This window comes from Myotis lucifugus, unplaced genomic scaffold (assembly GCF_000147115.1).
Source record: "Myotis lucifugus unplaced genomic scaffold, Myoluc2.0 scaffold_1072, whole genome shotgun sequence".
Taxonomy (NCBI): Eukaryota; Metazoa; Chordata; class Mammalia; order Chiroptera; family Vespertilionidae; genus Myotis; species Myotis lucifugus.
In genome coordinates, this window is record NW_005872120.1 from 3,483 (window position 1) to 28,161 (window position 24,679).

At 52.2% G+C, this 24,679-nt stretch overlaps 1 protein-coding gene across 1 annotated transcript; it reads right to left on the reverse strand.

Annotated features, from left to right (window-relative positions):
• Positions 1-233: 233 nt before the first annotated feature.
• LOC102427218 (phospholipid phosphatase-related protein type 5-like) lies at positions 234-24,679 on the reverse strand. The gene is given in 8 exon segments (XM_023747948.1): positions 234-1,010; positions 10,275-10,394; positions 12,733-12,909; positions 18,575-18,727; positions 18,729-18,826; positions 20,111-20,243; positions 21,281-21,476; positions 24,648-24,679. Coding segments are annotated over 8 exon segments (942 nt in total). The 3' UTR covers positions 234-977.

Below are 24,679 nucleotides of genomic sequence, written 5' to 3' on the forward strand. Positions count from 1 at the left end.
CTCTCCCTCTCCTTTCCTCTCTGAAGTCAATGAAAATATATTTTTAAAAGTTATGTGGGAACTTGATTAGTAAAAAGCCTAAGAACGGAGCCTCTGACCCGTCCTTAGATGCGGCCGTCAACGGGAAAGTGCTCAGGACGTCGGGCCATCGCCGGCCTCGGCCCCCCAGCCGCCCGGCCCGCTGCCCCATCCAGAAGCTACACGGCCACAGGCACACCACAGCCGTCAGGAACCAGAGTCCAAATAAATAGCTTTTAATTATGATACATTACTTATTACAGTACAAATTGGCATTTCCCCCTTCAAAAGCAGAAGCACCAGTCTTAGAAGGTACAGAATGAGTGGTATTTTCAGGGAAATAGAGCGTAATACTGTGTGCAAACAGGATTTTCGTAGAGAACAAGACCTTCTAGAAGTAAAGCCGTGTCGCACACTGAGCTCTGCTAGGGCGGCGATCACGTCATGCGGACGAAGAAAATAAAGACCCCCATGACGTTCGAAGTTCACTTCACAGGAAAGATGGCGAACTGCGGAGGGGGGACCTCCTCTTCGGCTTTTTAACGTGAAAAGTTAAAAAGCGTGACTAGCCCCGAACGGAGGGATTGCTCAGACAGATCTGACTCGTGTCTGTAGCGGTTTCTTTTCCCTTAGTCCCCGGGATTCTGTGAGAACTCAGGTGGGTGTTTTCTTTCAGAATGAAGGGGCTCGCCCGGGCCTCCCGCGTTAACTGAACACCTACTCTGTGCGAGGCTGTGTCGTAGGTGCCGCCGGGGACCCGGAGAAGAGAGACACGGCCCTGCCTTTGAGGAGCTCACAGTCTAGTGGGGGAAACGGACACGCTGACACGGACGTGAAACTTATAGAAATCATTAGACAACTTGAGAAACTCCTTTCGCGGTCGGACAAACTTTGGGTGTTAGGAATGGACGGTGAAAAGGGACGACGTCCAGTGCAGGGAAACCCCGGCGGCTTCCGTATCATGTGACTTCCGCGAAGGCGGTGATGTGGTTCTGCAACGAGAAAGGAATCGCAAGGTCAGGGTCTGGGCAAGACTGGCTTCGTCCAGTCCTCAGTGCTTCTGCAAACCATCACTAGCCTCGCAGACATCCACAGCCCGTAGGGGTTTAGGTTGCAAAAACACGGCATTATTAAGTTCTATGGACGGTGGCATAAAGTCAGCTGCTAATTAGATGTTGTAGTTAACATTCCTTTAAAATATATATATGTTTTTATTGATTTCAGAGAGGAAGGGAGAGAGAGAGATAGAAACATCAATGACGAGAGAGAGTCATTGATTGGCTGCCTCCTGCACGCCCCACACTGGGGATCGAGCCCACAACCCGGGCATGTGTCCTGCCCGGGAATCGAATTAACCATGACCTGGTTCATAGGTCGATGTTCAGCCACTGAGCACGCTGGCCGGGCCAACATTCTTTATTATGCTTTTTGTTTTTAATTTGAGAGAGAGAGGAAGGGAGAGGGAGAGAGAGAAACATCCATGGTGAGAGAGAGTCATTGATCGGCTGCCTCCTGCACGCCCTCTACGGGGGATGGAGCCCACAACCCGGGCATGTGCCCTGACCGGAAACCGAACTGATGACCTCCTGGTGCAAGGGGCGATGCTCAATCACTGAGCCACACCGGCCAGGGCTGTCTTCAAGATTCTTAATTAACCAAATAAGTGGAAATGCTGTACCTGCTCTCTTCAAAATGAACACTGACATGTGGAGAGAAATGGCAGAGCCGGACACATTACTATTCCGCTCCGTGCTGACGGGATGCTGCTCCCGGCAGACAGATGGCGCAGGCGAGGCGGGCACGTGCTGGCGGACAGAGACCTACTTACACGCCTCGTTTCTGCTGCGGGAGGCCAGGCCCCAGACGGCCCTGTCTGCCGTTTACCGCCACCGCCGAATCCTCCCCGCAGCCTTTGGCTTGTATTTATTTTTAATTTTTCCAAGCCCCAGAACTGGTACAAGGAAACCCTGTGGAACGACTAATATTTAAATGGATTCAGACGTGCAACAGGCCCTGGGTGGCTGCTGAAACATTGCAACACAAAACGGTTCTGACATAACTAATCAGGCCACCTCCAGGGGGCGTCTAGATCCAAGGTGAGTGACAGCCCGGGCACCAGCAGCCACAGGAAAACGAGTGTGACCCTCACATGGCCCATTTGGAATGCTGCTCAGAGTGGCTGCGTAGTGACTGTAAGTCACAGGCACTCAACAGGGAATCCTGTGTGATGGATGCACGCCAAGAGGTGCCTCCTGTGGGTGGAGCTTTTTTCAAATTCAAGTGTAAACCGTTTACTTACAACATTTTTTAAAAAGATGTGTGAAGAGCCCGGCCAGCGTGGCTCAGTGGCTGAGCGTTGACCTATGAACCAGGAGGTCAGGGTTCAATTCCTGGTCAGTGCACAGGCCCGGGTTTCGGGCTCCATCCCCAGGGTGGGGTGTGCAGGAGGCAGCCGATCAATAACTCTCTCTCATCATTGATACTTCTCTCTCTCCCTCTCTCTTCCTCTCTCTCTCAAATTAAAAACAAAAAGCATAATAAAGAATGTTGGCCCGGCCGGCGTGGCTCAGTGGCTGAACATTGACCTATGAACCAGGTCATGGTTAGCTTGATTCCCTGTCAGGGCACATGCCAGGGTTGCGGGCTCGATCCCCAGTGTGGATTGTGCAGGAGGCAGCCGACCCGTGATTCTCTCTCATCATTGATGTTTCTGTCTCTCTCTCCCTCTCCCTTCCTCTGTGAAATCAATAAAAATGTATTTTAAAAAGTGTGTGTGAAGAAGTGGAAATCCCTTTCCACTGGCTGTGGGCCTGTCCAGTCACAACGAGGAGGCTATGCCGACGGCTGCCCAGGGTGATTCCCCGGGTTGGACTCTGGAAAAAAACAGTCCGTGAAAACCAGCCGCCAGCCCGCATGTCCCTCCAGACAGAGCCGTGGGAACACGGTGTCCCGTGAGGAAGGCCTGATGGGAACGCGGGGACTCCGCGGCCTCTCTCTGCGTGTCCCCGTGTTTCCTCTACAAAAGCGCGGGCTGACGCGAGGACACGAGACCTGGCCCCGGTGTCTACGGCAGGAGGATGGAACGAAGCCCCGCGCAGGGCAGACAGTCCGTCACAGGCTCACTCCGCCGGCCTCAGAGGCCCCGGCCCCCGTGAGCCGAGACCGGGCATCGGATACGGGGCTTCAGGACGAAGCTGACCGGGCATCACCATCCGGGCAGGACCCCGCCGACAGGACCTGCTGGAAAGGGGTTAAGAAATAAACTGGAGATCCATCCATCTGCCGTAAGGTGGGAGGTGAAGGGCGAGGCAGGGGCAGTTAAAAAGGAAGGAAAGGAGTTAGAAACAGAAGATAAGAAAGGACATGGACGGCACTCGGAAAGCCTGGGTGTCCTGTCCCCTGGGCCGAGGTCTGAAGGGCCTGCGAGGCTCATCACATTTGCCGAAGGCGATCCTGAGTGCAGGGGACAGCCATGACCTGGGAAGGAGGAACGGAAATAGGAAAGGAGCGCAAAGAGGCAGGAAAAGTATCGGAAACGCAGGGCAGGGCGGGTGCAGAGGCGAAGGCAAGGAAGCAGCAATGCGCTCTGGCTGGTGTGGCTCAGTGGAGAGAGCATCTGCCCGTGGACGGCAGGGTCCCAGGTTCCATTCCGGTCGAAGGCCTGGACCTCAGTTGCAGGCTCCATCCCTGATCCTGAGGCGCATGCAGGAGGCAACCAGCGGATGTGTCTCTCTCACATCGATGTTTCTCTCTCTGTGTGTCTCTCCCTTTCCCTTCCACGCTCTCTAAAAATCAATGGAAAAGTATCCTCGGGTGAGGATGAACAACGACCACAAAGAATGTGCACTGTGACCGTGTACATGATCATCTGAACCCGGACCCGCTTGGGGGGAAGTGGATGCTAATAACACAGAGACAACAGGCCTCAGGGAGACCGTCCCAGACAGGGACATGACGTCACCGGAGAAACAAGGCCTTGAACGTGTAACTGAGCTCTGGAGTGCTGAGCTCAGCCTGGCCTTTAAAATCATGTTTCAGGCCCTAGCTGGTGTGGCTCAGTGGGTAGCGCGTCGGCCTGTGGACTGAAAGGTCCCGGGTTCGATTCCGGTCAAGGGCACATGCCCGGGTTGTGGGCTCGATCCCCAGTAAGGGGACGTGCGGGAGGCAGCCAATCAATGACTCCCTCTCATCATTAATGTTTCTCTCTCTCTCCCTCTCCCTTCTTCTCCCTTCCTCTCTGAAATTGATAGAAAATATATTAACAAAATGATAAAATAAAACCATGTTTCGGTGACCGCTCGAGCTTCCTCTCGCTGAAACAAGCCCCGTGCTTCTGCTGAGTCATTACCAGGTTAAACTGCAGGCCACTGACTACATTTTCAGGCCCAGGGCCCTGGGAAAACGCCTGCTTTTTTGCAAACAGCACTATTTCCTTTTCACATCACACTTAGGTGCTTTTATTGTTGTTGTTTTTATTTTATTTTTTAGAGAAAGAGGAAGGGAGAGGGAGAAAAAAACAATGATGCGAGAGAGAAACATCGATCGGCGGCCTCCTGCACGCCCCCTACTGGGGGTCGAGCCTGCAACCTGGGCAGGTGCCCTGACGGGAGTGGAACTGGTGACCTTTCGGTGCCTGGGACGATGTCCAACCCACTGAGCCACACCGGCCAGGGCCACACTTAAGCTTTAGCCTCCGGGATGAGAGGGATCCTGCTCCCGGGCGTCTCTGTTAAAGGTGGCCGTTCGCAGAGATAAGCAGATGAAAACACAATATGGGGGGTGACAGTGCCAGGGAAGAGCCATTAGGGGGAAATGGAATCACGCGTTCTAAGTACATGGCAGGGATGTGCAGATCGCACGGGGCCATCTGTCCATGAATCTCACCATCCAGCGCCAACGCAGCCCCCACGGCATGCAGGGGGTGGGCTGTTTATCTCAGTCGGCTTTACAGAATGAGATGATTCCCCTCTGGCCGGGGGCGGCTCTCCCTGACGGGATCGGAGGAGGGACAAGCCACTGACTCCCATCCTCCTGGTCCATGAGGCCATGACTGCCGCACAGCCGTCACATCGGCGAGGAGCGCAGGCGCCTGCCCTGACCGGCCCCGACAGAGGCCTCGCTCCCGGGCAGGCAGGGGCGCGCCCGCCGGTCCCCACCAGCACCTTCTCGGTAACAAGAGACAGAACTGCATGTGACGCTCCCAGGTCGCCCGTGTCAGGAACGGGCTCCCGGGCACACAGGGTGCCGAGGGGTCTCTCCTTCTAACCCGGCTGAACCCGTATTTTGCAACCGTCGATCTTATTAGTAGAGAACAGTGCAAACACGCAGTGGGCCACGCAAACACTCATGCAGGGAAGCGTGTAGTTCAGAGCCACGAGAAGAAGTGGTCAGCGATGGGGTGTCCCCCCAAATGCACGCCCACTTTACGGCGGATAGCTCCATCGATGTTTCTCTTTTCAGATTGAATGCACTGGAATGAGAAAGTACTCCAAGTGTGCAGACATTTTTGGGGGGACACCCTGCGTATCACTCATCAGTTCGATGACTGCTTCTGCCCTCACACAGTCAGAGGCCTGGGGTGCAGGTGGCAGGCGGGAGCCAGAGCTGAAGACGGGAAAGCGCTGCCCCCTCAGAAAGCACCGCCCAAGTTCACAGCAAGTCCATGAGCCAAATACCGAACCCGGTCCCTGAGGGCAGAGCACAGGCAGGGCCAGCACCTGCCCCGAAAGCAGCCCCCAGAGCCTTCCGTGTGGCAAGTGCCGAGGGCTAGACAGCACGCCAACTTCTGAAGCTCTATGCTCTACGTGAAATCTGTATCTCAGCCCTGGCTGGGGTGGCTCAGTGGATAGAGCATCGGCCTGCGGACCAAAGGGTCCCGGGTTCGATTCCGGTCCAGGGCACATGCCCGGGTTGCCGGCTCGATACCCAGTAGGGGGCATGCAGGAGGCAGCCATTCAATGATTCTCTCTCATCATTGATGTTTCTCTCTCTCTCCCTTCCTCTCTGAAATCAATAAAAATATATTTTTAAAAGTAATCTGTATTTCACTCTTTGGTGAGTTCAGACAACACTGCCATTTACTGATGACACACACGTGGGGGTGACTTGCCACCAGACAAGGCATGCCACTGGCGGTTGTTTATCTGCCTTTGGAAAAATAGGGGAAAATTCGGGGGAAAAAAGAGCAATTTATGTAGGAAAACCATTCTAGCCCAGCCAGCGTGGCTCAGTGGTTGAGCATCGACCTATGAACCAGGAGGTCACGGTTTGATTCCCGGTCAGGGCCCAGGCCCAGGTTGCAGGCTCCATCCCCAGTGGGGGGCGTGCAGGAGGCAGTCGATCAATGATTCTCTCTCATCATTGATGTTTCTATCTCTCTCTCCCCTCCCTTCCTCTCTGAAATCAATCAATATATATATATATAAACACAAAACAAGAAGAGCCATTCTAGCAGGGGCTGTTGGGTGGAGGGATGCTAAGCTCCGCTCATGCGTGCAAACGCAGTGGGAAAATGAAGCCTACTTGGAAGGTAAACGAGAACAGAGACTGAGGCCCAGATCCCTTTGGGAGCCGTGGCCCTGCCCAGAGGGACGCGTTTTCTGTATTTGCCGGAGCTCTGCAGCTCAGCTCCAACCCCAGTGCGCTCGGCGCACCTACGTTTATTGCCTTAATCGGAGGTGTTCGCGGCGGCTCAGCCCCAGGACCCAGCCGAAGAGCCGAGCGAGACAGTCCTTCAGGGGCCGCCCCTGCGCCTGTTCTTCGCCGCCCTCGGCAGGTTGGCCTCGGGACACCTAGGAAAGGTACCACAGCCATTACTCAGTGCCTGTCGGTGTCGGCTCACTCAGCCGGACAGAGGCCGAGTCTGCCGCTCCTGGCTGCTTCCGTGTTAGGCCCAAGGCTGAGGTTAGATACGGCCCCAGGTTCCTGCCCTTCCAGAGGCTCAGAAGCAGCCTTGGCGTTGGAACGGGAGGCTGTCAGCCCGTCGGCGTAGGTTTGGGGCCTAAACAGAAGCCGGGATCTGTGTGTCAATGTCTCCCATTCAAGGACTCAGTCCTCAGCTCCCGCGTGAGGAAGCTGGGTGGCAGGTGGGCTTCAGCATGTTTGCATGTGGGCCCCTAACCACAGAGTGTTCACAAGCAACGCAGCCCCTCAGAGACCCGGCTCTCGCATCCGTGCAATGGGAAGAAGACCATTTACATGGTGGTTTTTTTTTTAATTAAGAGCAAATGAGATTATATATATACACACAAAGGTCCTGGTCTTCGCAAACATCTCATTATAGTCGTCAGTCAAAGCCACAGAAATAGCCTGACCAACATGGCTCAGTGGTTGAGCATCGATCTAGGAACCAGGAGGTTCCGGTTCGATTCCCCGTCCGGGCACATGCCCGGGTTGTGGGCTTGACTCTGGTGTTTCTATCTCTCTCTTCCTCTCTGAAATTGATTATATATATCTCCAAAGAAATAAAATATTAGATAACAAATAGATAAAACCATGGAGATTTAAAAATTGGTTGGAATGTTACAATTCTGCAAGTTTACAGATCTAGTGGACACACTTTCACACCCAAGTATGTCTTATACGGCTGCTACAAACCCATCTGGGGGCAGAACGGAGCTGGGTGGATGGAAGGCCATGGGGACTGCCTGCCTGTCTGTCTGCTCAATGCCCATCGCTGCTTCCGGTCCTGCTCCTCACAGAACACACAGCGTTCGCCCCGAACTATAGAGCGTCTGAGTCCTGAGGAGCCTCTGGCCCCGAGGGTTTGGGATGAGGAGTTGCGGTCCCGCCATTAAATGAATGAGTTACCGCTGGGCCTTGACCTCGGGTCCCCGTTCCCTGGGGAAAGGAGCCCTGGCTGCTCATGGAACCACTGGGAGCTTTACCAAGACACGGACGCTTCTCCTGGGACTTGGACTTTATCGGTGTGAAGGCGGCCGGGGTGGTGGGATTCGCAAAGACTCTCCAGGCGGCTGTAACGCGCAGCCGATGTTCAGACCCACTGTCTCAGCTCTGCAGGCCCTGGGCCCTGGCAGCAGTTGGCTCTGGACCCAAATCACCGGTGCTGCCTGGTGCCAACCAGAACCCCCAGGCCCACTGGGTCAGGAACCGCTCAGCACCGTGGCAGCCGGACCGACAGGAAAGCGTCCCCTGGGAACCGTGCGTGCGGGACGCAAAAGGAAGCGAGAAGGGCGGGGAGCCTCCACGTGTCCCCTGGCGGGTGTGCACTGCCAGGTGCTTTCTTTCCTTCCCGCATCCTGGTGGTCCGCCTCCCCTGACTGATGGCTGCAGGGGCCCCGAGAACCCGAAGGTGCAGTCAGCAACCCGGTATGTATTCCCTCCAAAGAGATGAGAAAGATGGTTTGTGCTCAAAGCTAACGTACTGAAAAGACGCTTTCATAAAAGCCTGTTCGATAATGTTGGAAAAAACCTGGCTTTTCATGTTTTGCAGAGCGTGTTGTAACGTATAGACAGAGCGGAGAAATAAATACTGACCGGGGAGAGCGCACACAGGGAAAACGACACGGCAGACCACAGCCATGTGCGCGTCCTCCTAACCCGAGTGCTGACGCCCGTTGGGATGTTTAACTCCCCTTTTCAATGGACTCTTTAAAGCGAAATGAAATGAGACAGGTGAGAGCCGAGCCCAGCACGTGAGCCTTGATGGACTGCGAATACCTTTCGTCAGTGCTCGGAGCTCAGGCTGAGGAAAGCTGCCGAAAATACGAGGAGACTTAGCTCCACTAACCATTCCAACATCTGATCCCTAATAAAGCTGTTTTGACAAGCTCCTCTGGAACGTTTACGTACAGTCGGCAGCTCTGTAACACAAAGATTTGCATCCTAGAAAAGCAAACACATCTTACGTGGATTCCCACGTGTGTTCGTGCCAACCTGCTGAAACCTCAAAAGGACTGATCCCAGAGAGCAAAGTCATGGGTAATCATGTCTGTCTGGGCAAGAAACCAGAGGGTTGTTTTGCTGTTGCCATGACACTAATCTAGGCGGCATTTTCTGCTATAAGATTCCCTGCCATATGCTCTATGTATGGCATAGACAATCTGCATAAACCTTCAAGTCCGCCGAAACCGGTTTGGCTCAGTGGATAGAGCGTCGGCCTGCGGACTGAAAGGTCCCAGGTTCGATTCCGGTCAAGGGCATGCATCTGGGTTGCGGGCACATCCCCAGTGGGAGATGTGCAGGAGGCAGCTGATCGATGTTTCTCTCTCATCGATGTTTCTAACTATCTCTCTCCCTTCCTGTCTGTAAAAAAAAAACACAAAAAAAAACAAAAAAAAAAACCTTCAAGTCCACGAAATAGCTCTATGGGGTATCCTAGTCCGAAATACAACGAAAATCCTATTAAAGGAATCATTCGTTTTACAGGAGGGAGCTACCTTGATTTAAGCACCAACTGTGTGCCAAGAAGTTTATTTGTGATCTGTCATTTCAAACAATCTATATATATAAAAGGCTAATATGCAAAGTGTCCCCTCAGGAGTTCGATTGCTCGCTATGATGTGCGCTGACCACCGGGGGTGGCATGGAACGAAGGAAGGCCCTGGCCAGCAGCTGGAAGGCCCCGATCGGCCCTGATGGCTGTTCAGCCCTAGGGACCCTACCCACGCATGAATTTCGTGCACCCGGCCTCTAGTTACCCTATAAAGGAACCATAATCGTATCCATTCTTTTCAGGTAAGGAGAAAAGGAGGAATTCATCTGATTCTACTTAGTCATTTTGTAGCCAAGCCAACCTTCCAACCCAGGACTGCCGGCACCTGCAAAAGGCTGGCTCCCCACGCCCCACCCCCTCGCTCTGCCGAACCTTCAGCTCAGGTTTCACCTCGACCCCTGTGATGTTCTAACCTTCAAAACAGTCCATGCGTTTGCTTCTCTGGGTCAGTGCGAGTCCCCTCAGAATGTTCCTAGCCCTGTCATTCGCGCTTTCTCCAGCACAGCCATCCATCACTTGCCTCGCGGAGGCCCAGTGCCCAGTGTCCCCCCCCAGGAGCTCCACACAGCCCGAGCCCCCGCTTCTCAGCTGGCAGCTCGGTCCGGTCCGGACATTTGAGGTGGGACCTCCCTCCCAACAGGGCGTCGCCAGGGACTGAATCCTGGCTAAATGCCACTGAGACTCGGAGCCCCTTTCAGTAAACGGGAAGCGGCCGCGGTGACGCTGGGGACTGGTCACTCGTTCGCTCCAGGTAACGATCACATCTCAGAATTTAAATGTCGCGTCACCGGAACAGACTTACCTTTTCCAGCGGACTCTCCACCCGCGGGATGCTGATCATCGGCGCGTGCGCCAGGTCCGCCGCGCGGGCGTGCTCGCTCTCGGGCTGTCTTCCCCTGAAGTTACTCACCACGCACACGACCTGGCATTTCAGAAAAAAGCGCAGTTAAAGCCAAACCAGGCCCTCCTGACAATGACCCCTGAGTAGCTCCATAAACCTAATCCTAATAATAACGTATTAAAATTACTTGAATATTAAGTGTATATGACTTTGCACCAGACTTATCTTGTATAAATTTGAAATAGTTACTCTGGTGCGTGTGTGTTCAAGAAAATCTATCAATATTAGCTCAGGCCTGGGGTACCAGTCAGTGGTTGAGCGTCGACCTATGAACCAGGAGGTCACGGTTCGATTCCTGCTCAGGGCACAGGCCAGGTTGTGGGCTCCATCCCCAGTGTGGGGCGTGCGGGAGGCAGCCGATCGATGATTCTCTCTCATCATGGACGTTTCTATCTCTCTCTCTCTCCCTCTCCCTTCCTCTCTGAAATCAATAAAAATATATTTTTAAAAAATACGTGACTCAGTTAATCATGACAATTTTCTGATTCCAAAATGTTCATTAAATTAGTTAACACTCCATGCGCAAATGAATCCAAAAATAACATCGTAACCTAATAAAAATGCATAGCGAGCTGACCTTTCCCAGCGTGGCTAACCTACAACTTAATTTAAATGCTAATTACGTCCCCTTGCTTCAAGGTCAGAGAGCACTCCTCAGAAAACTCCTTACATGGCCCGCCCTTCCGCAGCGGCCTCTCAGGGAGCCAGGCTGTTGTCTCTGATCGTGTCCCGCGTGTTCTCGGTATTTCCGCAGCAGCTCCGGGGCTGCTCCTGAGCTAGACCTTTATCCCCCCCCCGAGGGGAGCTGGTCCTGTGCGGGGGGGGGGGGGGGTAGAGACGACAGGGCCTCGAGCTGAGGGTCAGGCTTCGGGCTCTGGCTGGCCTGGGTGATGTCCTGGGATCTCTGGGAGATGCCTTTTGTCTTGTTTTGTTTTGTTCCCTGTGAACCGGCTTCCACTGTGGAGAGTGAAGCCGGACCCCAGCTTCCACGAGGCTGCTGGGTCTCTGAGGGGCAGGAGGGATCCGTCTCCCCAGGGCTGGGGAGTCAGAGGGATGACATGGGAGGAAAAGCGGCACAGGGTGCACGCCGGGGACAGGGCCACGGCCACCCCTTCACACAGGGCGTCCCAGAGGGCGGCTTCTGTAACGTGCCTGGCACATCCGTCTGCTGGGCTCAGGCAGCCGGGCCGGCTCGCACGCGGCTGGTGCCCAGGCGGGGTGTTCCCTGGCGAAGGCGGGAGGGCGCAGAGGTGACCCTGAGGGGCAAGTGAAAGGAAACCGGACGGGAAGGAAAGGGCATCTTACAGGGCGTCGCCTCGGAAACAGGTTGTGATTGACAGTCGGCCCAGCTTTCCCTCTGGGCGAAACATCAGCTACTCCGACTTCCGATGACCAGTCAGTCCCGAAGCCGGAAGCCGGCAAGTCCATTCCCAAAGTCCATTCCCAACAGCCGGAAGCCACGAAGCGCTCCAGGGAGATCCCCAATGAGGAGCGATGCTCAGGCCGTGGCCAGGCCCCGCGGGTGCTCTCCAGCCCCCCCCCCAAAGCTGCTGGGGGGCACCTGGCCTTGGACACATGGGGTGTTGGTCACTGGAGGGACCCAGGCCCTGTCACCAGGGAGGGTCACCGGGTGGGGAGACTGTGGCTGTGACAGGTGCCCGTGGAGGCTGCTACGCTGAGGCACAGGGGCACCTACCCTAGTGGCAGGCTCCATCCCCGGCCCTGGTCGGGGCGCGTGAGGGAGGCAACCCGTCGATGTGTCCCTCTCACATCGATGTTTCTCTCTGTCTCTCCCTCTCCCTCCACTCTCTCTAAAAAAATCAATGGGCCCTAACTGGCTTGGCTCAGTGGATAGAGCATTGGCCTGTGGACTCAAGGGTCCCAGGTTCGATTCCAGCCAAGGGCATGTACCTTGGCTGTGGGCACATACCCAGTAGGGAATGTGCAGGAGGCAGCTAATCGACGTTTCTCTCTCATCGATGTTTCTAACTCTCTATCCCTCTCCATTGCTCTCTGTAAAAAATCAATAAGATATATTTTTTGCCCTAACAGTTTGGCTCAGTGGATAGAGCATCAGCCTGCGGACTCAAGGGTCCCAGGTCCGATTCCGGCCAAGGGCACATGCCCAGGTTGCGGGCTGGATCCCCAGTAGGGGGCATGCAGGAGGCAGCCAATCAATGATTCTCTCTCATCATTGATGTTTCTATCTCTCTCTCCCTCTTCCTCTCTAAAATCAATAAAGAAATATATTTTAAAAAAATAATCAATAATCAATGGGAAAACACCCTCAAGGGAGGATTAACAACAATCAGACAAACCCCCGCGCTCTCTCGGTGACTCTGCACCTATCCGCACTCACCAGGAACACGGCGATCGACGTCCCCACCAGGAAGCCCGCGATCACGTCCGACCAGTGGTTCCGGTGCTCGGCGACTCTGTTGAGGCCGGTGAGGAAGGCGGAGCACAGGAGGCCCAGGCACAGGACGGGCTTCGCGAGGCGCGTGCCCTTGGCTTTGACGGTGCTGGTGATGTACATCTGAAACACAACGAGACCGTCCGCGCACGCCTCACACGCGTGTACGTGCACGCATGTTTACGGACGAGCACACGCCTACGGGCTCAACACTTCACGACGCTTCAGTAATCTTTTGAAGGATGTTTCTTAAAAAAGTAGAATTTAAGGGCAGTGGTTATTTAGTTTTACTCGCCCGCAATCTACTACCAGCTAATTCTTCTGTAATACATCCATCGTTTAGGAGCCCCGAGCTCAGCCATGCCAGTGACCTGTGTCTAAGCATTCAAGGCTCCTGTTTTATCTGAATTTACATTTTAGATCAATATTGTTAGCAGGGGAACACTGAGGAAGACGTGTTCTTTTTTATTTTCATTTTATTTGAGAGAGAGAGAAACATCGATGTGAGAGAAACAAATAAAATCAAAATTTGTGAATATAGTCATAAAAAAGTAAAATGGAGCAAATTTTTACTACGTAGTTAGTACTTTAAAGAAGGAATTTAAGGTTCAACGCAGTGCCAATATTTGTTTTATGTTGCTATCTGAAATTGTGAAATGACTTTAAATTTTATTGGCCACAATTAGGACAACATAGGAACTTAAATACAAACAGGAAATGTCAGCTAAAAACAAAACAAAACAATGAGCAGGTGTGTACACCTTTGGTGTGTTCATGTATGCAAAACAATGGGCAGGTGTGTACATCTCTGGTATGTTACATATGCAAGAAGAACGTGTCAGCTGACTGTAGTGAGTGGCATGTCCTCCAGAGGCCAACACGACTCTCAGGAAAAACTCGGTCCTTCCCCTAATCGGATGGATTCTGTAGCGCAAGTGCTCTTCCTTTAACTCGTGTTACTATGGAAACCAATCCGCTGACTGCAAGGGGAGGGGTCAGTTATTATTCAAGTCATGGTGAGGGGATTATAAAAGAGGTGCTCTGACATTTCAATATGTTTTTAGGGTGTTGATGTCAGTAGTGGCTGATACTGATCATACAGACTCAGAAACACACTTGCCTATGGTCCTGAGTTGCATAAAAAACACATTTGCCGGTCCTGGCCGGTGGCTCAGTTGGTTAGAGCATCATCCCGATATGTCAAGGTTGCGGGTTCGATGCCCGGTCAGGCCACATACAAGAATCAACCGATGAGTGCATAGATAAGTGAAACAACAAATCAGTATTCCTCTCTCTTTCCCTCTCTAAAAATAAAAACATTTTCCTAAGAGAGGAAACGAAAGTCAATGCTTAACTTTTCCGTTCCTAGCAGCCATTTTAGAAGGCTGTGAAATTCAGCAATTATCTTCTCTCTTATTGTTGGTTGTGTTTTTGTTTTTTGTTTTTTCCTGGGCAACGTTCGCAGCCCTGTTGGCTGCCAGAAGAGGCTGTCTGAATATTAACAGAAAGCTTCTATCTCGCCCAGCTATCCCAGGTACCAATCCTCCAGGGGAAAAATAAAGGCTGATGGTCTGCATCTGGGCCTGTGACCTCTGAGGGCAGGTCCGCACTCTAAGCCAGCCCCGGGGAGAGCTGAGTCATTCCTGGGGGTGAGGGCACGGGAGGGGGCACAGGAGGAGGCGAGAAGGAGAAGACCCCGCTGTCATCCTGAGAGGAAGCCTTAGAGCTCTGCCCACAGGAATAGCGAGGCGAGGGCATCGCCACCTCGGTCTCTGATGCATCTAATGCCGCAGCTCCCTGCTGGGCTCGCTGGAGGGAGATCGGGCTGCTTGTGGGAGTTTCTTTAAGACAGTGGTGAGGCTGACCAGTGAATTTTTACAGAGAGAGGGAGGGGGAGAGAGAGAAAAACATCGATGATGAGAGAGAAACAACCACCATCTGCCTCCTGCACGCCCCCCGCTGGGGGGCTGGAAGCCAGAGCATGTGCCCAGACGGGAATGGAACCGGGGACCACCTGGGGCCCGGGACCCGTTCAGCCAACAGAGCCAGGCTAACGAGTTCTTATTTTGCATTTCTTCACATCTGTCCGAACTCTAAACGCAAGAGGAAAATTCGGGATTTTTCCCTTACACTGGGCAGCTCTTTGGTGCTTCCTGGGCGCCGATTAGCGGGTCTAATGCTGTTATCTGTAGAGAACGCCTGTTTAACCCTAACGAACAGAAGAGGAAATTACGGCATAGGAATGGAGTAAGTGAGTTGGACACGGGACAGGAATTGATTATTTATGCTCTCTTGGCTTTTAATTCACTTACGAAACCGTCTAGGTTAACCAGATGTCAGAATGTAGCTAAAACAAAACCCAAACAGAAGGGCCCAGAAATGCTGCACGTTTAGAAAACTTTGTAAAGAAAAGGGATGCACAATGTCTCATTGATATTTTTATGCTGATGTATGTCGGCCGAGATAGTAATCTTTTGGATATGACCTGTCAAAGTAAATTCTTAAAATTAGTTTTGACTTTTCAAAGCATTTTTTAATGTGACTGCTAGGAAATTAAAAACCACAAATGCGGTCCGTTTTAGGCTTCTATTGGATCATGAACTTCCTAATTCTGTTGGACAATGCTGACCTAGCCAAGAGCCCTCTCACTTAGAGGAAATGAAAACTATATCTGTTAATACTCAAAAAGCATTGGGCCAGCTGGTCTACTTAGTACTATATTATTATTGAAACAATTTTTAGGACACTGGTGTTTTGTCAAACAATGCTTTTCTGTATCTTTTAAAAAAATATCTATCTGTTCTGTCTATTAAACATATTACTGATTCAACTAGCACAGAATGTTCATGGAGTGGTATCATGGAATTATTTCGAGTTTTCAGAGTTTATCACAGCCTGTTTTTTCATGTTCCGGTTATCGTAACAGCTGCCTTTTTCTATTTTACTTCATCAAAGTCAATCGATGGTTTGGGGGATTCTCTGTGGACCCCCTGTAGGTGCTGAGAGAGTCCACGCTTGGTCAGGGCAGGCCAGGAGGGAAAGCCCATTTTGGGAGCTTAGCAATCCGGTTCCCATGTCCCCCCACTGGTTAGTTCTGTGAGCTTAGACAAATTACTTCGCTTCTCCGAGTCTCGGTTCATATCATTTATAAGTGAATATGACAAGAACTGTTTGTATGAGCTCAGGAATCACACAAGGAGTGTAACTTTTTTTACTGTCACGTGGCACCATGAAGATCTTTGCTTCATGACTAGAGTAAACCTAAAGGTTTAAAATGATAGATTTGGAGTCTAGCGGGTCGCTCAGCGGTTAGAGGTTCAGCCTGAGGACTGAAGGGTCCCGGGTTTGATTCTGGTCAAGGGCATGGACCTCGGTTGCAGGCTCGATCCCAGCCCACCAGTCTGGGGCGTGTACGGGAGGCAACCAATCAATGTGTCTCTCACATCGATATTTCTCTCTGTCTCTCCCCCTCCCTTCCACTCTCTCTCAAAATCAATGGAAAAATATCCTTGGGTGAGGATTAACAACAACAAAATAATAAACTAAAATGGTATACTTGGATTGAAACTATCTATTTGCTGGAGGAGGAGTAAACCCAACTGCAGAACGTAAGATTAAAAATGAGGAGTCAAGGAATAAAATAAGGATTCACTGAAAGTCCAAGTACCATTAAAACCCAGCCGTCACGGCCATTTGTATGACTTTGGGTGTTTGAGCTCCTCCGCCACCTGGCTGACAGGGCGCTGGGCGGGAACGTCTGGGCTCCCACTTCTCAGCGGCCTTCCTAATGCGTCCTGTGTGACGTCCAGGTACAATCCACCCCCTTTCCTTTTCTTTTTTAATATATTTTTATTGATTTCAGAGAGAAGCGAGAGGGAGAGAGAGATAGAAACATCCATGTTGAGAGAGAATCACGGATCGGCTGCCTCCTGCACATCCCCACACTGTGGATCGACCCCACAACCTGGACAGGTGCCCTTGACCGGGAATCGAACCGTGACCTCCTGGTTCATAGGTTGATGCTCAACCACTGAGCCACGCTGGCCAGGCTGAAGTTCATTTTACTTTAATCAGGGAATAAACTTTACCCATTTTATATGAAAAGAGACACCACAAAGCTAAACTTAAATAGTATTCTAATGCCACTCACACTGAATTACAAATTTAATGATGGAGGGTTCAATAACCTTCAGAAAGTTTTCCCCTCCCGGGAAACCGACTGTATTTGCAGAAATAGGCATAGGGATTTTGTCCCCCTAAAAGTCTCAGGAAAGTAAAAGAGAATAAGCCTGCGATCCAATTATCCCCAAACCCTTCAGGAAAGCCAGGTGCTAAGGGAGAGACCCAGTTCCTTCATGTTATTTACTAAACCACAAGGAGAAACACCAGAACATCTCTGGTCCTTACCCACACGCTTCTTCCTCCCGAGGCGTGTGTGTGTGTGTGTGTGCGTGTGTGTGTGTGTGTGTGTGTGTGTGTGTGTGTGTGTGTGTGTGTGTTTACAGCGCCGCACCCCATGCAGCAGAGCCAGCGCTACCTAAGCGCAGGGCACGCCTGCTCCCGCCGCCATCACGGAATCTACTAACTCCCTGCTATTTACCTACTTATCAAACTCCTGGCAAGCGTTTTCTGAGACCGTAAATGCTTGAAACACCCCAATGTGTCTATTATAAAGTTCCCCCAAGCTGTCGCTAGGGACGCTGGGAAGAAATATATCTGCACGTAGGTTCAAATATAACAGCACAGCCGCCGGTAATGCCCACACTGGCAGCGGGAGTCGGACGGGGTTGCTATGGCAGCCTCCCACACGCCCATCGCTCAGGGTGGCGGGGACGAGAGAAGAGCCGTTAGCACAGAACAGCACCTATTGTTGAAAAGGCAGCGGTTCCCTTCAGTGTAATTACAGGCAGGAGCCCTGACCTGTGGACTCCACGCTATTTAAGGTTCCTGGGTGTTGGGGCTCCTAAATGCTTCTTCTCTGAAGGCATCTGCCCTCTGAACCCTGGGCCTCCGCCTTCAGGGAGGCTGGGACCGGCGGGGGCAGGAAGGAGGTCACCTGACCACCCCCCCGGGGGGCTCAGGGAGGTAGTGCTCCCCTCTCTGGAACATTCTGAAGCATCACTGAGGTGGGGACAGTGTGTGGCTTATCCTCATCTGTAACATGGGCATGATGATAGGACACGCTCAAGGAGCTGTTGTGAGAGCCCAGTGAGTTAGTACAGAGGACAGATTATTACGTAACTAATAATAATAAAGGAAGAATAGGTTGTAACGATGCCTACGTGAGGATCAGTAGTGCATAAATCAGCAACAGTGCAGCACGTGGTGCCTGGCACATAGTAAATGCTCAGTCAATGTCATGTTATCGTTACAAACACCCCCAGGAGAACATTCTAGAAAAGGAGAGCCCCTTTCCCCGCCCCACCAGAGACCATGAGGGCGTGAGTAAGCAGCTAGGAGGCCGGCCACCTCTCTTCACGGCGCTACTGCAGGTTCCTGGGGCCTGACCGCCCCAGGACACAGAATGTCCATCCAGCCCTATTACCACGAGACAAACACGGTCTCCAATAGCGATGCAAGCGGCTGTGTTTTCTAACACAATCCGCTCCCCACGCATAACCTCTGAGAGTCCACCGACTATTAATTCTACTCCCGGAACCAACAGCTCTGGTGAAACACACAGTAAGTGGCCACGGAAGCTGCCCCTGGGGCTCCTCGCTGGCGGGGAGGCGCCCCTCCTGCCCGGCGGGACCGGGGCGGGCCTGGCTGCGGTCAGACCCACACTTACCGTCAGGTACACGGCCGTGTAGCCGCTGAGCACCGCCTCCTTGGACGGGAAGGTCTTCCGGGCCCGGAGGACGAGCTCGGGGTCGCCCGTGCAGGCCTCCTCGCCGCTGATGAACTGCGTGAGCTGCTGGCAGCCCAGCGCCGTGTAGTTGGGGCCGGCACAGGGCCAGGAAGTGGGGCGCCAGGTTCCCCGTCACCACCTGCCCGGCGTTCACGAAGATATCCGTGGCGAACAGGCCGAACGTGTAGATGCCTGGAAGCAAGCGCAGCCCGTGAGCGCCCCGCCCCGGGGTTTGTGCCTCGGTTCCCCGGGAACCAACACGGGAAGATCCTAGGGACCATCACACAGGCATCCATCCCTCCCCGCACACGGCTCCCGCGTGCACCACCCCTTGCTTGCGCCCCGACCACCCCCCGATACTGGGAGGTGGGGGGGGCTGCACTGGCTCACAGCCCCCCTAGCCACCTCGGGCACATACGCCTGGCGGGCTTATCAGACAAGAAGACACCTTCTAGGCCTGTGGTTGGGCACTGCGATTTCTATAAATGGAGCCAGGGCTCCCAAGCGAGGCCTCAGCCTATCACCTCAGTGTTTGTTTGTCCCCATTTTGAAAATATTTTTTAAACATATTTTTATTGATTTCAGAGAGGAGGGGAGAGGGAGAGAGAGAGAGAGAGAAACATCAATGATGAGAGAGAATCATGGATCGGCTGCCTCCTACACACCCCACTCTGGGGATCGAGCCCACAACCCGGGCCTGAGACCTGACCGGGAATCGAACCATGACCTCCTGGTTCACACGTTCGACGCTCAACCACTGAGCCACACTGGGCGAAAATATTTTTTGTATTTTCTGACAGAAAGCAAAGCAAGTGGTCTCCCTTGGATGGTGCCCCTGAAACCCACTCAGCCTGATATTAACGCTGGTGGAGGGGCCAGTTAGCGGTCGAACCCCAGGCCATCCGTCTTCAGTTACATACCATGCAACACGCTGCTTTCGGAAACACATTTTTAAAGCCGCATAACAGCTAGGAACTTAGTCCTACCTTCTCTTTTATGAATTACATTTTAATTATCACAATTGGGGCAATTTAGTAAACAATAAAGCGATCAAAATGATAAGTTTTTCAATTATCTTCACAGGATTAAACTTTACTTTCTCTGGTATAATATAATATAAGGTATAATAGGTATAATATAAGTACATGGATTTTATTTTCTCTCCCTTGTCAGTTTACTCAAATACCAAAAACATTTTCTAAATGCAGTATCATTGGCCATTGTTGTCAAAATGTATCTTTTGCCCTGGCTGGGTGGGTCAGTTGGTTGGAGAGAGAGAGAGAGAGAGAGAGAGAGAGAGGAGAGAGAGTTAGGAAGAGAAAGAGCAACATTGATCCGTTGCTTCCCGTATGGACCCTCACCAGGATCGAACCGGCCAGTTTTTGCTGCATGACAAAGCTCCAACCCACCGAGCTGCCGGCCAGGGCACCAGGCTTATTTTTAAAACGGAATTAAAACAATTCAGTGAACACTTACCGAGAAATCGCACAGTCCTCCGCACCAGTGGGTTTATGTAGCAACAGTCTCCGGTTAAAATCGTTTTCTCCTGGTTTTCAAAATCCCTTGTGGCTAGTTGTAGGCAAAACACCGCGGTCTCTCCAACTATTATCTTTCGACAAAACAAAAGGTTAAAGAACATTAGACTCTCACCAACATAAAGCAGAAAATTTTATTTAAAAAGCAACAGAGGCGCTGCCCCGAGTAGCAACAATCTCAGTATTACACTGAGCATGGCGGCTCAACTCAGCCCTGTTATGATAACGGCGTCCCTGCGTGTATAACCCACATTTCTCTCAATCCAAGGGAGTCTGAAACGGGTAAGTTACGACTACGAGTGGACTATAACAGTTTTGTCTCATAAAAGACCATTAAAAATGCTGGGACTATCATAAGAACACCAGTCAGAAAGAATGCATGCACCCCTATGTCCATAGCAGCATTATTTACAGTAGCCAAGATCTGGAAATAGCCCAAGTGCCCATCAGCAGGTGAGTGGGTAAAAAAGCTGTGGTACATTTACACCACGGAATACTATGCAGCTGCAAAAAAGAAGGATCTCTTACCCTTTGGGACAGCATGGAGGGACCTGGAGAGTGTTATGCTGAGCGAAATAAGCCAGTCAGAGAAAGACAAGTGTCACATGACCTCACTCATATGTGGAATCTAATGAACAATATACACTGATGAACAGAGTGGCACGGGAAGCATGGGTACCTGGCACTGACTGGCCGGTGCCCGAGGGGAGGGGGCTGGGATGACTGGATAAAAAAGGCGAAGGGATTCGCTAAAGATCACACATGCACACCCCACGGACACGGACAATAGTGTGCTGAGGGCCAGGGGAGGGGGGAGCAGGTGGGCAAAGGAGGGGAGAAAGGGGGCACGTACAATAGTATCAACATTAAAATCCTATATGATAAAAGCCTCATATGCAAATTGTCCCCTCAATTGGGGGGGCGGGGCCGGCCAGCCAACCTCCGGCTTTCCTTCCTCCCCTCCCCCCGTCGGCCAGACCCCACCCATGCACGAATTCGTGCACCGGGCCTCTAGTTATTTAACAAAAATAAAATAAAATATACCCAGGACCTGGGCTTTCAGGAGGTGCTCACACATGCATGGTGTGTGACTGCATTCCATGTTTTTTACGTGATGTGTCTTGTTAAGTTTGATTCTGCCGTAGAGATAAGAGCGAGTCTCCAGAACCACAGAATCGGAATTCAAGTTCAGGCCTGTGTTGACCACAGCCTCTGCCCGAGCTGTGAGCTTGTCCTCGACTCCCAGGGTTAACCAGGTGAGCCCAGGTCCCCCCTGAGGCTTAGCCACAGCCCTGGCACCCACATTTCTAAGGGGGAGGGATGGGGCACAGAGCACTCACAGGGACCTCCGAGTCCTGATCCACCTGGTCTGAGAGAATCGAGGATGGAAAAGGGCCATGGTGACCCCTTGATTAAAATTTTTTTAAAAATTGATTTCAGAGAGGAGGGGAGAGGGAGAGAGAAGAGAGAAACATCAATGGTGAGAAGAGAATCATGGATTGGCTGCCTCCTGCACACCCCCTACTAGGGATCGAGCCCGTAATCCATGCATGTGTCCTTGACCAGAATCGAACCTGGGACCCTTCAGTCCACAGGCTGACGCTCTATCCACTGAGCCAAACCGGCCAGGGCTGATTGACTGATTTTAGGGAGAGAAGTGGGGAAAGAGAGAAACATCAATGGGAGAGAGAAACATCCATCAGCTACCTTCCCCACAGGCCCCAGTAGGGATCAAACCTGCGACCTAGGTACGTGTGCTGACCAGGAATCGAACCTGCCACCTTCAGGTACACGGGGTGAGCTCCACCAGCTGAGTCCCCAGCCAGGGCTGAGGTGTCCTCCCTGCCACACCCCTGCAGAACGGGACCATCTCCTGCAGCCCCATGCAGGCAGGTGGTCAGGAGTTACCCTCCAGGCCCAGGAGAGAGCGCGGGCGGAGCAGTGGCACCTGGCTGGGTGCTCAGCACACCTGTCCCTCCAGGCAGCGGGGGTGGGAAGTCCGGAGCCTGGAGGGGGGGTTGCGTCTTGGCTTTGCCTCAGACTCGCTGAATGACCTTAACCAAGGTCAGACCTTCTCTTTGCCTCGGCGTTATCCCCCGTCAAAGAGCGATGACAGAAACAACGCCACCTCGGCCCGCTGGAAGGACCCACGGAGTTAACTGCCATTGGGTCCTCAGAAGAGGGCAGCACAGAGCACACATTCAATGACCTTGAAGGCCCCGCCCAACTCAGAGTGAGGGAATGGGGCGCTGGGGATAGGATGTAGCTGAGAAGTCGGGTGCTGGGCACATGGTGCTCTGTACAGATTTGTAACTTGGAAACCCATACATGCAACCTATATGTTCAGTGTTGGCCAACATCACCCCAATAAAATCCTATATAATAAAAGGCTAATATGCAAATTGTCCCCTCCACCAGTAGTTCGACCAGGAGTTCAACCAGGGGGTGGGGCCAGCCAGCCAACTGCCTGGGGCCTCTCCCCCTGGGCCAGCCCCACCCCTGACCAGCCCCCCCGCTCCCCGATTCGGGGGTGGGGCCGGCCCTCCAACCACCCACGGCCCCTCCCCCCACTGGCCTGGCCCAATTAGCTCTGATCAGGGCAGGCCGACTAGACCCCACCGATGCACGAATTTGTGCAATGGGCCTCTAGTTAATAAATAAAAATAAAGGACATATCTCTGTAGAAAAAAAACAGAAGCTGAGATAGTGGGAAGTCCTGACACTAATCTTGTGTGTGTGTGTGTTGGGGGGGGGTGGTGAGAGTGGGGTGGGGGTGACATGTGGCTACAGAGAAAGGAAGCATGGTCCGTCCCACAACAAAGCCCGGATTTACAAGCGGGAGGCAATCCTTTTTCTTTCCTGTCACGATGAGAAGCTTGTGGAAACGATTTAAAAACTTCTCCCCTAATTAAAGTAAGTGCCGCTCATTAAACTTTACATGATTCTTCTTCCTTTGCCCAACCATGCACATAAATGTCGCGACCATAAGCTACGGGAAAGAGGAGTTAAAGGGCCCGTAAGGCCGACTCATCGTGCGTACGTGCAGCCTTTAATTTTAAGACGTAAGGTCACCTTCTCCGTGTTCATGAATCTACCGCAGGCCAGGGCCGCTCTCACGGACCCGCCATTCCTCGGAAGAGCCAGCTCGTAATTAATGAAAGCTCCGTCATTAATAGAAGTGTGCAGGCTGTTAGCTTGCGTTCCGGCTCCTCGACAACACTTGTTCGAATTAATTTCCCCAGGTCTTTATCAACAATAAAGAAGAAACGTGATCACATTTAAATGCTCCTTGGGACATTGAAATAATGGAGTTTTTAGAAATGAATCTTGAAGCACAAGCAATAATGAGATGCCCCCAAACTAGGTTCAGCAGGGTAAGTGCGGTGGGTTGGGTTTTTTTTTTTGTTTTGGGGTTTTTTTGTGGGTTTTTTGTTTGTTTGTTTTGCCGGGGGTGGGGAAGAAGGGGGAGGGGGAGTTCATTCCTGGTCCGAAAAATCAGCTAAAAGTTACAAGTTCTAACCCTTCTCGGAGATTCACGTGAGCACAAGACTCGGCATTTCCAGCTGCCCATGGAGGCATTATTGCACCGCCTCCATCTTAGGGATGAGCACTCGAGGGCGTGGAGAGACTGTATAACTGATCGAGGGTCCCTGGGCGAGTAAGGCCCAAGGCCAGGACTCCACTCCCCGCTGGTCGGTTCTGGCGTCCAGCTTGCCGTGAAGCTGTTTTGTTCTTCTGCTTTATTTTAGGAAGAAGCGTCCGGCGGCTAAAAGCTCTCCTGTGTGAACTTCCGCATGCAGGCGTGTCATTTCTCCCCAGTTAGCTTTCCTGTGACAACCTGTGAACTTGGCTGCCGACGTCACACTTGCTTGGTCTTAGGAGTCTATGTTCAGGGACGGTCCTGCGTATCTGGGCTTGTATCCCAGGAACGCTGGGGAGAGTAAAAAAAAGCCAAAGTCCTCCTCCTCCTTAGGAGAGAGCGGCCTGAGGAAGGACAGCCGGCAGCGCTATTTATGATAATTGGGGAGAGCAGCAGGGCTCTGCACAAATGATAGAGTAAAGCTGAGGCAGGCACTCCATAGAGTGACACCTCCTTCCCCTCCCCGGCTGTTAGGAAGAGGAGAGAGAACGTTTAAAGCAAAAGAAAAAGGGGGCCCAGCTGGCGAGGCTCAGTGGTTGAGCATCAACTTGTGAACCAGGAGGTCACGGTTGGACTCCCGGTCGGGGCACAGGCCCGGGCTGCAGGCTTGATCCCCCAGTAGGGGGCATGCAGGAGGCAGCCGGTCCATGATTCTCTCTCATCATTGATGTTTCTATCTATCTTCCTCCCTCTTCCTTCCTCTCTGAAATCAATAAAGATATATATTTTTAAAAAAGAAAACAAGGGTTCACTCACACAATGAGAGAGAAAGCTCTTATTCTGACAGGGACACGGGTGGGAAGTCAAAGGGCATTGAGGTGGGGTTCTGAGATGTCACCTGTGCCGCCGGCCATGGCCAGGGGAGGACAT